At 47.0% G+C, this 15,646-nt stretch overlaps 1 protein-coding gene across 2 annotated transcripts in view; it reads right to left on the reverse strand.

Moving 5' to 3' along the window:
* The window catches only part of PKNOX1 (PBX/knotted 1 homeobox 1), a 62,558-nt gene that overhangs the window by 8,739 nt on the left and 38,173 nt on the right, over window positions 1–15,646 (reverse strand). For both annotated transcript variants that reach the window (XM_069472244.1, XM_069472245.1), the window contains exons 4-8: window positions 14,585–14,756; window positions 12,527–12,697; window positions 7,791–7,890; window positions 6,814–6,911; window positions 772–900 (exon numbers count right to left, since the gene is read on the reverse strand). In XM_069472244.1, coding sequence (XP_069328345.1) covers window positions 772–900; window positions 6,814–6,911; window positions 7,791–7,890; window positions 12,527–12,697; window positions 14,585–14,756 — 670 coding nt within the window. The remainder of the gene's footprint in view (window positions 1–771; window positions 901–6,813; window positions 6,912–7,790; window positions 7,891–12,526; window positions 12,698–14,584; window positions 14,757–15,646) is intronic.

Below are 15,646 nucleotides of genomic sequence, written 5' to 3' on the forward strand. Positions count from 1 at the left end.
CAGCTGACCCAGCCTATCTCTCCCTCCTCCTGGGCGCCCACTGTGCCGCCGTGGGGGTGTGCCCTCCTCCCCCAGGGCCACGCCTGGGCACTGCAGACCCGGCTGCCAGGCTGGGGGTGGGGGGTCCCTCCGAAAGCTGCCCTGGGTCAGCAGGCTGGCAGCAACCATGTCACACAGGGTGACAAGCACATCTTCCCCATTAACATGGTAGGCATGTCCCCTTGCTGTGCTTGCCAACACGTCTGGGGACAAGGAGAACCTGGGGCTATGACCCAGGGAGGAAGGAAGCGAACGCCACCCTGACAAACCGGGGCTCCCTGCTGGGCCGGACTCGAGTCACGCTACACACGCCCATCTGCTGGCCCCTGGGTGGGTGTGCTCAGCTCCACATCTGCATCTGTGACCTTGTCGTGTCCTCCTTTCCAAGCCAACGTACAAAAACACAGCAGCTTTCCCAGGTTTTGCCCAAACGCACCTTTTGTCTGCCCCCTTCTCCGGTTAACCCCGCCTGACCCCAGCCGCCCCTGGTGGGCACTGCACAGCTCACACGGGCTGCATGCCCTCCCTTTCGCCGTGGGACCTCTCGCTGCCTTTTCAGTTCTTGAAGCAAAGGCCTCCGTCTGTCGGTGACCCTCCCTTCTGCCCCACGCTCCACTCGTCAGACACTCGACACAGCCTGGAGACTGAAAGTCAGGCCTACGAACCCATGTGAATAAATTTTTTCCACGACACACAAGCCGGAAAGCAAGCACCCCGGGGGGTCGCCCTTACCCCTATGTGCTGGAAGAGCCACGATCGCATCACGTTGGTGGCGTGCTTCGGCAGAACTCCCCTCTTATTCTTCGATGAGCCGTCATCTTGATGCAAGATGCTCAGATCTTGGTTTAACTGTAACTGAAGCTTTTAAACAGTTGAGAAATCACGTTAGAAAGCATAGAAAACAAGACATACCCACGTGGCTTCCGGCGTCAGCTGGAGAAAGTAACCAAGCTCTTACAGGTAAGCGACTTATCTACAGCAGAGGCCAATCCTGCACACACGGATCTGGTGAGGATCTGGCTCCCCTGCGGGTAACTCCTTGCGCTAGTGACAGTCTGCTCAGGCCCTGCAGCTGGCACGGGCGCCGGGGCCGCTCGGCGGGCAGGGGAAGCCCACGTCCTCTCGCCACCACCTGCCCCCACCTGCGCCTCCCGTAGTGAGGGGGGAACATCACGTTCCGAGGCCAACAGAGACTCCAAGCAACCAGTGACAATGCACAGGGACACCAGGAAGCAGCGCTAAGGAGAGCAAGCTGTGCTGGGTGAGCTGAGGGGAAAGAAGCACACAGCACAGGAGGCCGACGGAGGGACGCGGAGCAGGAGGGCAACGCCCTGGCCTCTCAGACACCGCGGCAGGCACTGAGGACAGGGTAAATGACATTCTTTCAGCTCTATTTAAAAGAAAAGGACCAGCCTGGCACTTCTTTGGTAAGTGTCTTATCAGAAAAGCATGAAGGGAAAATCTGTTCCCAAGGCCACGCTCCGGGCCTGGCATGTTCTCCCAGCACGGCGTCTCCCGGCCCTGGTCTGCGCAGAGGTGTCGCCATCGCTCACTGCACAGACCGAGGAAGGACGCAAACTCACACTGCAGGGCCCACAGCACGGACAGGCCCGGCCTCTGTGAGAACTTACATGTGACCGACTTCATAAACACGTGAACGTCTAATTCGACAGGTCAATTTCAGTATACTGTGTTCATAAACATGGTTTAAAGGATTTAGAAGTTTATTTTGGAGAAGTTTTTGCTATATGATTTTACCTTTACTTCCTCTGGATTTACACCTTTTTGGATATATTCTTCAAAAATCTGAAAACCAACATCTAAAGAGCCGATGGGGATTGAATCTTACTACCTTAAAGGAGATACTAATATCGTGAATCTTAAAACCCAAGATTATTACTAAGGGAGTAATTATTTCATGAATGTGTTTAAGGACTAAGAGCAAATCGTATTAAGAACTGCCTATAGCTCAAGTTTGCACAGACAGGAAAAAGAATGGAAAATGAACTTTTAAAACGAGTTCCAAAGCATCAGGACCAGATTTGACTTTGCTGTGTTTGTCTAGGTTGAATACACGATGGTGATCTTAATGAAGGGTGACATGTGCTTCAGCGCTGACGTTTTCGGTTCAAGGTTAGAGCCAACCTGGGCTCCTGGACGGGCACACGACACTCGACCTGTGCAGCGCTGCCCACAGGGTAGGAGTAAGGACTGAGTCAAGAGAAGGAAAGTTGGCTGAGGGCCGAGAGCGGACGGTGCATTCACCCCGCTCAGCTGCAGAAAAGCCGGGGGACGGGGCGCGGCAGGGGCCCTGGAAGCCTGTTTAAGCAGCAGTGAGAGCAGGACGGGTAGAGGCTGGCATGCCCAGCAAGGACAGCAGCTGCCATGGTGTCCAGTGCTGTGACGAACCCTCAGATGCGTGGCCCCTGCGGTTTCATACTATTGGCGTGTTCGCTGTACCCCTGGGTTGCAGCTTTCTGCAAGCTTGCTGTGCTGAGCCAAGAAAGAAGGCCTATGCAGAGTTCTACAGAAATTATGCTTCTATGAGAGATTTCGAGGAGATGAGGAAGGCTGGTATCTTTCAGCATGCACAGTGATTTTGGAATATAAAGAATTTCTTTGGGTTGATTTACATAGAAGTTTGTCACTGACCTGTATTCCTGAGCTATATGTGGGCTGAGCAATAATGTCTCTTGATAAATAAACAATTAGATACCAAAAAAAAAAAAAAAAGAAGCAGCAATGAGGGCAGGCCTGGCAGCTGGCAGCTCATGCCTGTAATCCCAGCACTGTGGGAGGCCCAAGGCACGGGAATCACTTGAGCCCAGGAATTCAAGACCAGCCTGGGCAACACAGTGAGACCCCATCTCTTACCAAAAAAAAAAAGAGAGAGAGAGAGAGAGAGAGAAAGGGGCTAAGGAAGGTCTGCACACAAAGTGGGAGCCCCCCTGCCTGCTCCTGCTCCCAGCAGGGAATGAGAGAGCACTTCTCTGGAGAAACTGAACAAGACAAGGCTGACGGGAGGTTGAAAATGGAGGTCAGCCAATGGAAACGCCAGCTTGCCACAGCCCAGCACCTGAGAAGCACCAAAGAACTTTCTGGGGGCTCGTGTCTAAATTTAAAAAGCCAGCCAAGTGTCCCCAAATACTTGGAAGCCTCTATCACAAAAAGCAGAGACCAAAGTGAGTAAACTTTGGGATGCAGAGGAAACAGAGAGCATGCAGGAACCAAAAGAACATTTCAACTACCCATGAACCTAGAGTTGGATGCTATTAAAAAGAAAAAAGAAAAAAAAAACATAGAGAGCAAGGAAAACCTCTTAGAAATTAAAAATACAATATAAGGTTAAAACTCAATAGGTGGGTTGGAAAGTAAAACAAAATCTTTCAGAAAATAGGAAAAAAGTGGCAATTGGAAGAAAAAATACATTTAAAAAATCAAGCAAGTCGGTTTGGGAGGTCTCATGTTCAGTTAATCAGAGCCTGAGAAAGACAGAATGTGCGTGGGGGTGGGGCAGGCACCGCCACAGAACACTGCAGGGACACACCAGGGACACACAAGAACCGAGGAGGCTGAGATGAAAGGACACAGAGGGCCCAGACAGCCCACGAAAGAGACCCAAAACATTCAGAGCACCGATGAGAAGAGGGAAGCATCCAAAAAAGGAGAAAAATGCAAGCGAGTTGAAGAAAGAGTAGCAACCTTCTCAAAAGCAACACCGGCCATTGGAAAACAAGGAAGCAATGCCCTCCCAACACCACGTGGGAAGGATTTTCAACCTGGAACTCTTGCATTTCAACAGACTCATGTCAAATATGAGACCAAATAAAGTCATTTGTAGGTTTGCAAAGTCTTGAAAAATATATATTTCTCATGCGTATTTTCTGAGGAAGTTTCAAGGGAGGAAGTAAAGCCAAGAAAGCAGAAGACGTAAGGGAACCCTCAAAGTGACATCCAGGGACAGCTCCGTCTAGGACGCCCCGGTGCAGAGGGGCGGGAGCTACAGGGCGGGCTGCCCAGCACCGGTGCGTCCCCAGTGCTGGGCCCACGGAGAGCTGCTGAGAGGCTGCTGGCGAGGCCGTGACGACCTGGCCACTGGTACAACCGCTTAGCAAATGGAAAAACACAAAATAACGAGTAACGTGGGCAAAGAAACTATCTGAACCAGAGCGGTACCGCAGGCCAGGCCGGCGCTGGCAGGGCTGTGATGCTGTGGACGGGGCGGCACGTGAGGAAGCGCATCGCCCTCCTCGCCACGACCAAAAGCCAGCACAAGCGGCGAGTCAGGAGATGAGATTTTTCACTTGGAAACAAAAAGTGGCTAAAAGATTTGGCCGGGCCTGCAAGGGGAGAGCTGTCAGGATCTGTTCCGAGCTCTTCCACATCTGTGATGGCAGAAGCTATGACACGTGGCAACTGGATAAAAACATTAAAAATAACCATAAAGAGGAAACAGGCAAAAAACTCAAACGCATGAGTAACAGGTATACAAAGACTCTGCCTGGGAAGGGTGGGTGGGGGAGAGGGGACCAATGAAATCTCACCCCCTGGTTATTTTTCATGTTCTCAAAAACAGTGTTTAATGGGCTTGCACTAGAAGTACAACTAAAGACCTTCAGGGAGACAGCCTGGGAGAGATCCACCCGCCAACAGCCCGCAGTGGGCAGGTCAGGGTGCCCACAGCGGCAGCGGGGTCCCTCCTGGGAGGCTCAAATCACCCGGAGCCATGGCTACTGCGAGAGCCAGACACACGGCCACCAGGCAGGGGCCCGAGACACAGAATGGACACCACTGTGGGAACAGGGTTTGCAGGGTTATTTATGACCGCCACCCACACAGCCGCCACTTCTGTGGCTGCCGCTGTGACTACTGACGAGATTCACCCGTGAATAATGCTGACTGTTAGACAGCAACATGGGAGGAACAGACCATCGCCAATTTTCTTGACAAAACCAACTGCTTCTGACACAAAACGCAGAAGCCCTCACCGGTGAGCTACCCACCTTACTTATCTGAAACACAGCAGGAACCCAAACTCTGGCCAAAACAGAAAACAAGAGCCCAGAGCAGCCCGAGTGGCTACACACCAACTGTATGCACCATGTGTGCTCTATCCAAAGAACTCCTCCCCCCAGACCCTCAGGCAGACCCACTTGCTTTCACTACGGACCACTAATCGGCTTGTGGGTTTGGCTTCCTGGCCCTGCTGTGCGAGAAACAATAAACTCCAAGGGGCACAGGGGCTACTGGGGGCAGGGCAAAGGCGGGAGGACGGCTTGAGGCCAGGGCTTGGAGGCTGTGGTGTGCCACGATCGCACCTGTGAACAGCCACTGCACTCCAGCCTGGGTCACACAGCAAGACCCTAACTCTGAAAAACAAACAAACAAACAAACATGGGGGGATGCGGTGTGGAGGCACAAAGCCACACAGTGACTGCACTGCACAGGCCAAAGCAGGGGCAGCTCCCGGGCGGCAACCAGGGTGCTGTGTGCACTGGAGTCTGGCCGTGGGGGCCGGAGGGAGTCACGCCATGAACCTCGGGTGAGCAAGTGTTCTGCTGAAGTAATTCAAACTCTGTAGGTGTGCAATTTGATTCAGTTCATTAGAAAATTTCCTTTTTTTCTTTTTTGAGCCAGGGTCTCACTCTGTCGCCCAGGCTCACTTGCAGCCTTGAACTCTTGGGCTCAATCTATTCTCCCACCTCAGCTTCCCAAGTAGCTGGGACTACAGTCATAAAGCCACCATACCTGGCTAATTAAAAAAAAAATTTGTTTATAGACGGGGTCTCACTATATTGCCCAGGCTGGTCTTAAACTCCTGGCTCAAGCAATCCTCTAACCTTGGCCTCCCAAGTGCCAGGGTTACAGGTGTGAGCCATCGCACCCAGAAAAACTTCCTAATTAACAGGACAAATGAACCTCTACTATGTAAGTAAGGCATTTGACTTTAAAATGTTTCCTCTAAAAGAGCATGTTGAGACTAGAAAACCACAAAGCAGACATTGCTTTATTTTCACAGATATTCTAAATGGAAGAGAAGGCTGGTCCTGGAGCCCAGGGACAGCACTGGCAGCGCCTGGGCAGCCCCTGCAGCCCCGGAGTGTTTGCCCTGGTGCTCTCTGAAGTCCCCGCCCAGGCCCTCTGGTGTTGGCTACTGTGTTCAGTAAAACGCCAGCATCCTAAGGCTGGGGACTCAAAGTTGTTAAGGTTGTAGAAATATCTGTGCGGGTCAAAGACAAAAGCTAACGTAAAGAACAAATCAATGTCTTCAGATGAGAACTGGCAACGCACACGGGTCAGAGCCTTGCGCGGGCGCGGCGGGCCTGCAGAGAGGCGCCGGCAGCTTTTCAGAGCGTGGGCTCCAGCCCAGCAGGACATTCTCACGCTGGAGGTGGGCCAGGCTTGCTGGACTGAAAAACCAGCCTGGCGGCTGTGCTGTGCCCTCCGTGGGGACCCCGGGAAGAGTGTGCCCATAGGGCCTCCAACCTCCTGATGGACAAGCACAAAACCCAACACTGACAGTGGTAACCGCGGCTGCTCCGGGGTGCGGATTGTGAGTTACTTTTTCCCCTCTTCTTCACAATTTTCCCAACTGTGCACTCTCTACAGTGAGGGAGACGCAGAGCGCAAAGCAACCAAACACTGACGTTCGGATTAACTAGACGTCGCCACACAAGCAAACGGTCTCCATGCAGAGGGACGGGCTCCAGCGTGCTCTGCCTGTGCCCCACACGAGCGCAGCCCCAGAAGCCTCCCATCGAATGGCACACGCACCTGGGAGTTCTGGATCCTAATCGTCCCAGGTGACAGCGCCTGTGTGACCACTTGGCCTTGGGGAGTGACAACTGTGACAGGCTGATACACTGTGCCACCTTGAAAGAGAGAAGGAAAAATAAGCCACTTTGAGTCTTAATGATTTAAAACCATTCTTCTTGATGTATTTATAAAAGGACCAAAATCTCTAGTTTGATGAGTTTTTTAATCATTTCAAATGATCAACAATACTTTGCCAGTTGACTTGTCACTATAAATCATCAGAACAAATTCCCCAGCGGGGCGAACGGGCACCGCGCCTGACAGCACACACAGCCTGACACACCGCCAGCCGATGGGGTGCAGGGTTCCTCCTTTGCCTTGCCTCTGCTTTCTACCTTTTCCTACAACAAACACATACTCAAACTTGGCCAAAGGCACTAAACAGTGATGTTGGTTTCCTAGCTATGCCTTCAGACCAACGGTGCTCTTTTCCCCGTGAGGCTTTTCAGTGTAAATTTCTCCCCCTCCCACAGGCCCCGTCCCGTTTTCGTGATGCTGGGTTGGCAGCGTTCCACCCGCACCAGGAACTCTGGGGTCTGGCCCCTCCTGTAAGGTGTTTGTTCTACAAGTAAGACTGAGACTAAGACTGCGTTTTTATTTCATTAGCATCAACAATACGACTTACGATTTTAGGGTGCTGCTAGAAGCACGATTAAAAACTATGTTATTTGAAAATGACAATTGGTTTTCACTATTTTCAATTCCCATATAAAACCTTTTTTCTTTCCAATATATTTTTTGTAGAGAAACAAAATTTACATAAATTATTTGTTACTGAGAATTAACAAGAAATGGGCAAAGAGTACCAGCTTCTAACACTACTCTATCATGAACTGGCATTAGTTAAAAATCATATTTATATACTCATTGTAACATACAGGACCTTTCCTCTGTAAAAGCTCACAGACAAAGTGTCCGTTTGTCCATCGCCGTACCTGCCACGGTCGCCATGGCCACGTTTCCCTGTTGCAGCGCAGATGCTGGCACCACGAGTCCCTGGGGGCTGATGGTGCCCGTGATGGCACTTTGAATCTGCTGCAAGTCAGAACACACATGTTGAGGCATTACTAGAAAACAGAATACCCATGTTTAAAACTTCAGAATACGTGAGATAATGATACCATTCATAACGGAAAGAGACGTGAGGGGCAAGGAGCATGCTCAGATGACAAGGCTTTCAGAAAGCATGCATCACGTGTGGCATGCAAGACTAACTGTGCATTAAATATGGCTCTCGATACTGAAATGCTGGTTTGCACTGTGGCCTCCAAAAGATTACCTTTCACCTCACTGCCATATTCTACACACCTTAAAGCCCTGGAGGTGGAACTAGGAAGACCCTGATTTCTGTTACTCACCTTGATCACAGCACAGACCACATGTGAGCACCCCCGTTCTTGTTTGTAGAGTACTTGGGACTGGGCCTGCCTGCAGCAAGCTCTACGCAGATGTTTGTCAACTCTACCCATCTGGAATCATCCATTTGGGCTACATTATCCATTTGCTCTGATGGCTGGGTTTGCAACTGGTAGGGGAAAGGGGCATCTAGCACAAGGCCTGGCACAGCATGCTCCCCAATGTTTGAGCAGTTGAACAGCAAGGTGGGTATCACCCAGAGGCGGTTACTCTGTGGGCTACCATTGATTTGAATGTATAAGCTTTGGTAGGCATGCTTAAAATTTGCTGCATAATAAATGTTAAGCCATCAGACTCAATAATCTAAGCTCTAACTTTAGGATCCAAGTAAAACAAGAACATAATGAACTCAAGGCAGAAGGTAGGAAATGATTAAGATCAGAATAGAAATAAATGTAATTGAAAATAAAAAAAAAACCAGAAAAATCAATGAAACAAAATGCTGGTTCTTTGAAAATTTCAAAACATAAACCTCTAGAAAGATTGACCAAAAAAAAAAAAGAAAAGAGACAGAGAGAGAGAGAGAGGAGGAACAGATGACTAATAACAGGAATGAAGCAGGGAGATCGCTACTGATCCTGCAGACAGGAAAGGCTGAGAAGGGCGTACTGGATGCTGCGAACAGAACTGTACTCTCCTCAATTTAACATCTCAAATGAGATAGACCAATGCCCCCAAACACACCAACTCCCATAACTCATCCAATACGAAATAGATAATTCAAATAGTCCTATAACCACTAAGGAAATTGAATTCTTAATTTTATTTATTTATTTATTTATTTATTTTTTTGAGACAGAGTCTCACTCTGTTGCCCGGGCTAGAGTGAGTGCCGTGGCGTCAGCCTAGCTCACAGCAACCTCAAACTCCTGGGCTCAAGCGATCCTCCTGCCTCAGCCTCCCGAGTAGCTGGGACTACAGGCATGCGCCACCATGCCCAGCTAATTTTTTGTATATATATATTTTAGTTGTCCATATAATTTCTTTCTATTTTTAGTAGAGACGGGGTCTCGCTCTTGCTCAGGCTGGTCTCGAACTCCTGACCTCGAGCGATCCACCCGCCTCGGCCTCCCAGAGTGCTAGGATTACAGGCGTGAGCCACCGCGCCCGGCCTTAATTTTAAAACTACTGAAAAAAGACTCTGCAGGTCCACGTAGTTTTACTGGGGAATTCCAGCTTTCGAATGTTCGAAGAAGAATTAAAAGCAAGTCTACAAAATTTCTTCCAGAAAACAGAAGAGCAGGGGGACACTCCCCAATCCATGTTATGAAGCCCGTATTATCCTGACACCAAAACCAGACAAAGTAGGAAAAAGAAAACTGCACAGCAGTACTCTTATGAACATAAACATAAAAATGCTTAACAAAATATTAGCGAATTGAATTCAGGAATACATATAGAAAGAATCATGTGCCATGACCAAGTGGAGTTTATTCCTGGAATGCAAGGCTTGTTCAATGTTAAAAAAAAAAAAAAGAATCAATCCATGTAATCTCCTATTAACAGCCTAAAGATGAAAAACCACATGATCGCATCACTCTATGTAGGGAAAGCATTTGATAAAATTCAACGTAATAAAAACTCTCAGAAAAATAGGAACAGAGGGGAACTTCCCCAAATCGATAAAGAACATCTAGAAAAAACCTACAACCAGCATCATTAATGGTTAAAGGCTAAAGGTTCTCCCTAAGATTGTGACAAAGCAAGATGTCTGTCTGCTCTTGTCACTCAGTCAAGAGAGCACTGGATGTTCTAGCCAGTGCAATACAGCAAGAAAAAGAAAAGGCACACAAACAAACCAGGAGGGAAAAAACAGAACCATCCCTATTTGCAGATGACATGACTGAATAGGCAGAAAATCCTAGGAAATCTACAAAAATAACCTCCTAGAACTAATAAATGAGTTCAGCGAGGCCACAGCATATAAGATAAACATACAAAAATCAATTGTATTTCTATATATTAGCATGAATACATGGAAACAAAAATTAAAAATATAACACCATTTGGAATCACTCAAAAAAGTGAAATACTTAGGTATAATTCTAAACACATGTATAAGACTTACGTGTCAAAAACTACAAAGCACTGATGAAAGAAATAAAGAAGATGTCAATAAATGGAGAGACACACCACGCTTGTGGATTGGAAAACTCAACACACTAAGGACATCAATTCGCCCCAAATTGATGCACAGGTTTAATGTAATTCCTATCAAAATCCCAGTAAGATTTTTTTTTATAGATCTAGACAAGATTATTCTAAAATTTATACGGATAGACAAAGGAACTAGAATAGTTAAAACAATTTTGAAAATAAACTATAGTAATCAAGATTATATGGTACAAACACACAGATCAATGGAACAAAACAGAAAATGCAGAAACAGGTGCCAAAAATATGACCAATTGCTTTTTGACAAAGGTGCAAAAAACAATTCAGTGGAAGAAGGATTGCTGTTTCAACAAACGGTGCTGGAGCAAGTGGAGATCCATAGGCCAAAAAATGAACCTCAACCTAAACCTCATGCTTTATATAAAAGTTAATTCAAAATGGATCATGGGCCGGGTGCGGTGGCTCACGCCTGTAATCCTAGCACTTTGGGAGGCCGAGGCGGGTAGATCGCTCGAGGTCAGGAGTTCGAGACCAGCCTGAGCAAGAGCGAGAACCCCGTCTCTCCTAAAAATAGAAAGAAATTATCTGGCCAACTAAAATATATATAGAAAAAATTAGCCGGGCATGGGCGCATGCCTGTAGTTCCAGCTACTCGGGAGGCTGCAGCGGAAGGATTGCTTGAGCCCAGGAGTTTGAGGTTGCTGTGAGCTAGGCTGATGCCACGGCACTCACTCTAGCCCGGGCAACAAAGCGAGACTCTGTCTCAAAAAAAAAAAAAAAACCAAATGGATCATGGATTTAAATGTAAAATGTAAAGCTATAAAACTTTTGGTAAAAAACATAAAACAAAATCTTTGGGGCCTAACGCTAGGCAAAGAGTTCTTAGACTTGGCACAAAAGGCATGACCCATAAAAGGAAAATAAACTGGACTTTATCAAAATTAAAAATGTCTGCACTAGGCCAGGCGAGGTGGCTCACGCCTGTAATCCTCGCACTCTAGGAGGCCGAGGCAGGAGGATCACTTGAGGCCAGGAGTTTGAGACGAGCCTGAGTAAGATTGAGACCCCATCTCTACTAAAAATAGAAAAATTAGCCTGTATTCCCAGTTATAGCTACTTGAGAGGAGGAGGCAGGAAGATCCCTTGAGCCCAGGAATTGGAGGTTGCAGTAAGCTACGATGATGCCACTGCACTCTACCTGGAGTGACAGAGTAAGACAGTCTCAAAAAAGAGGATGAAAAGATACTTAGCTACAGACTTAGAGGAAATATTTGAAAACCATATATCCAATAAAGAACTAGTATCTAGAATAAGCAAAGAAATCTCAAAACTCAACAGTTAAAAAAAAAAAAAAACAATTAGAAAGTGGGCAAAACACGTGAGCATTTTACCGAAGAAGATATACAGATGGTATATAAGCACATGCAAAAATGTTCAACATCATTAGCCATCAGGGAAATGAAAAATTACAATAGCAGTGAAGCTTCACCACACAGCATCAGAATGGCTAAAGTACAACTGGCGCCTCAGCATGGGTGAAACTTAATAGCATTCTGCTAAATGAAACGATCTGGTCACAAGAGGACAAACACTGTTCAACTTCACTTGCAGGAGGGACCTAGAGTGCTCAAATCCACAGACACAGACAGGAGAATGGGGGGGCCAGAGGCTGGAGGAGGGGGATGGGGACTTAGTGTTTAGTGGGTTAAGGTTTCAGTTTGGGAAAATGAGAAAGTTCTGCAGATGGTGGAGGTGATGGCTGCAAAACACTGGGAATGGACTTAATACTCCTGCACTGTACACTTAAAAACCGTTAAGATCGTAAGTGTTATATTATGTATATTTTACACAATTTTTTAAAATAATAAATAAATATTTTTAAAAGAAGTAAAAGAAAGAAATTAATGGTACTGTATGCTCCATCAACACGGGACTGGGGGTCCAGTACGCACATTGAGCGACTCACTTCATACCCTGAGAGAGTTCATTCCCAAACCAGGCCAGGGTCAGGTCCCTAACGGGTCCTTCTGGCAAGAAGCCACTGAGACAGCCCAGCAATTCGGAAAGAGCTGGTGGTCTCACGAATCAACGCAGTGTCTGCAGTGGCCGAGAGGTAAAGCAGGACCCCAAACATATGTACCTGGGACTGCACAGGGGAGTATGGGCTTCCGGGCTCTCCGCTCAATAAAGTTTCACTGTTCATTTTTGTTTTTAGACAAGCAATATATCGACTGCAGAAATCTTTGCAGAGTTCATTAACCTTTTCCAGCTCAAGAAGATGAATGCGCAAAACCTGGATTGCTTTTACCATCTAGAAGCAGAGAAAATAAAGACTTTCAGACGAGACAAGATAGCATTATGGTAAGTTATCATTGTCACACATGCCAGTTCTTAGTTATTAGGTGGAACCACCTTTACTGCCAATAACAGAATGGACTCGCATCGAAGTCGCACAAACTGCAGTTCTAGTGCTGTGTGTCTAGCTGCATCCGGAGTGCAGGGAACGCAACAGCACCCAGCCTCGGCCTCAGCGTGTCCGAGTGCCGGGAGTGCGGGCTCCGGGCCTGTGAACTGCGAGGCCGGGGCCCAGCTCCCCCGCTGACTCAGCCTGCAATGGGGCAAGTCACTTACCCTGTCTACTCCTGCCTCTGCATCCATAAACAGGAGTATGTCCATACCCACTCCTAGGTGGTTCTTAACTTTTAGAACGTTCAATTTTGGTGTCAAGTCTAAGAATGCTTTGCCTCGCCCTAGATCTTGAAGATTTTCTCTTATGGTTTTTCTAAAAGTTTTTTATTTTTGCATTAAGTTGCTAATGGGGTAATTTGTCCCACAGCAACAGCTAACTAATATCACCAATGAAACCACTTTCATAAGTACCACACGCCGCGAATCAGCAACTCCAAAGCTCATCTCCGTCCCTAGCAACGTGGTGGTGGTGATCCACACGTATGTGTGCAACGAATGACCAACCGCTCAACAGCAAGTCACCGAGCACCAGGCTCTGCTGGGCCCTGTGCTGAACAGTCGCCAGTCAGGAGAACCCTGGTCCCTGCCAACCCAGAGGGGCAGAGAGGACACCTGCTCCCCGCTTGCTGAGCCAAGGCAGGAGTGGGCCAATGGAAAGATGGACATGGGACAGACTCGGGCAGAGAGAGTTCTGATCATCGCCCCAAAAGGGCGTGCACTGTTACTCTCACTTCAAGGAATGAGACAGACTCAAAGTCAGACAACTTGCTTATAAAATCTATTAGATGGTCGGGCACAGTGGCTCACACCTGTAATCCCAGTACTCTGAGAGGCTGAGGCGGGAAGATTGCTTGAGGCCAGGAGTTCAAGACCAGCCTGAGCAAGAGCAAGACCCGTCTCTACAAAAAATAGAAAAATTAGCCAGGTGTGGTGTCACACGCCTGTAGCCCCAGCTACTCAGGAGGCTGAGGCAGGAGGATTGCTTGAGCCCAGGAGTTTGAGGTTGCTGTGAGCTAGGCTGACGCCAAGGCACTCTATCCCAGGCAATGGAGAGAGACTCTGTCTCAAAAAAAAAACTATTAGGCAGTAGGGACTGAGTATATCATAAGAATTTTTATTTTTATTTTTTTTTTTTTGAGACAGAGTCTCACTCTGTTGCCCAGGCTAGAGTGAGTGCCGTGGCGTTAGCCTAGCTCACAGCAACCTCAAACTCCTGAGCTCAAGGGATCCTCCTGTCTCAGCCTCCCGAGTAGCTAGGACTACAGGCATGCACCACCATGCCCGGCTAATTTTTTCTATATATATTTTTAGCTGTCCATATCATTTCTTTCTATTTTTAGTAGAGATGGGGTCTCGCTCTTGCTCAGGCTGGTCTCGAACTCCTGAGCTCAAACGATCCGCCCACCTCGGCCTCCCAGAGTGCTAGGATTACAGGCGTGAGCCACCACGCCCGGCCAAGAATTTTTATTTTTCTATCATTTTTTAAGACTAGACATTAACCCCAACGAACCTTCACAAATACACAGGAGAGAACTGAATCCCCTAGACCAGTTAGGATGGAGGCTCACATTATTTATTTGCTTAGTACAGGGCAACTAGAGATGGCCAGAAGACACAGGGACATCCAAGTTACACACACTGTAAGTTATTTTATAATGACATGGTTTCCTCCTTTAGCAGAACTACGAGCAGTCCAAAGTTCTAATTATAAGCTTAAAATTCTACTTACTAAATTGTCAGTTTCTGGATCTTCACAAAAAAAGGGTTTCCCTTCTTTCTCTTGCTTCCTTACAAAATTTTCAATGTCCACATCAAAACTGGCAGAAGTCGTGCCTTCGGAGCCCTGGGTAGATTGTTCACATTTTTCAAACAACAAAGCTAACAATGGGAATAGTGGATGCCTGGGGGAGGGAAAAAAAAGAATAAACATATGCTTTACATCTCCATGAGAATGTTTTGGTCCGTATGCATGCATTATTTTATGTAACACCTTTGTTGGGCTATAATTTATATATCACACAATTCATCCATTTAAAGTATAAAAGTCAATGGTTTTCAGTATATTTATAGAGTTGTGCAACCCTTGCCAGTCAATTTTAGAACTTTTTCATCATCTCCAAAAGAAACCCTGTACCCATTAGCAGTGGGTCCATTTCCTCCAAACCCCAGCCCACCACGAATCTACTTTCTAGCTCTGTACATTTGCCACTTCTAGACACTTCATATAAATGGAATCATGTAATACACGGCCTGTGGTGGCTGGCGTCTGTTTTTGAGGCTTATTAATGTTGTAACATGGATCATCAGCACTTCATTCCTTTTTATGGTCAAATAATACTCCATCACATGGATGTACCATACCTTATCTACCCATCAGCTGATGGGCATGTGGGTTGTCTCTACCTTTTGGTTATTATGGTTAATGCTATGAACAGTCATGTATAAGTTTTTGTGTGGACGGATGTTTTCATCTCTCTTGGGTATGTGCATACAGTGTAACTGCTAGCTAGCTCATATGTAACTCTACGTTTAACTTTTAGAGGAATTGCAGGACTGTTTTCCAAAGTAGCTGCACCATTTTACATTCCCACCAACAGTGTATGAGGATTCTAATCACTCCACACCCTCAACACTTGTTATTTTCTGTTTTTCGTTTTTTTAATTGTAGTCATCGTAATGAGTGGTGTATCTCTGGTATTTATTTTATTTTATTTATTTTGAGACAGTCTTGCTCTGTTGCCTGGACTAGAGTGCCATGGTGTCAGCCTCGCTCACAACAACCTCAAACCCC

Source organism: Eulemur rufifrons, chromosome 7, assembly GCF_041146395.1.
Source record: "Eulemur rufifrons isolate Redbay chromosome 7, OSU_ERuf_1, whole genome shotgun sequence".
In the NCBI taxonomy this organism is placed as follows: Eukaryota; Metazoa; Chordata; class Mammalia; order Primates; family Lemuridae; genus Eulemur; species Eulemur rufifrons.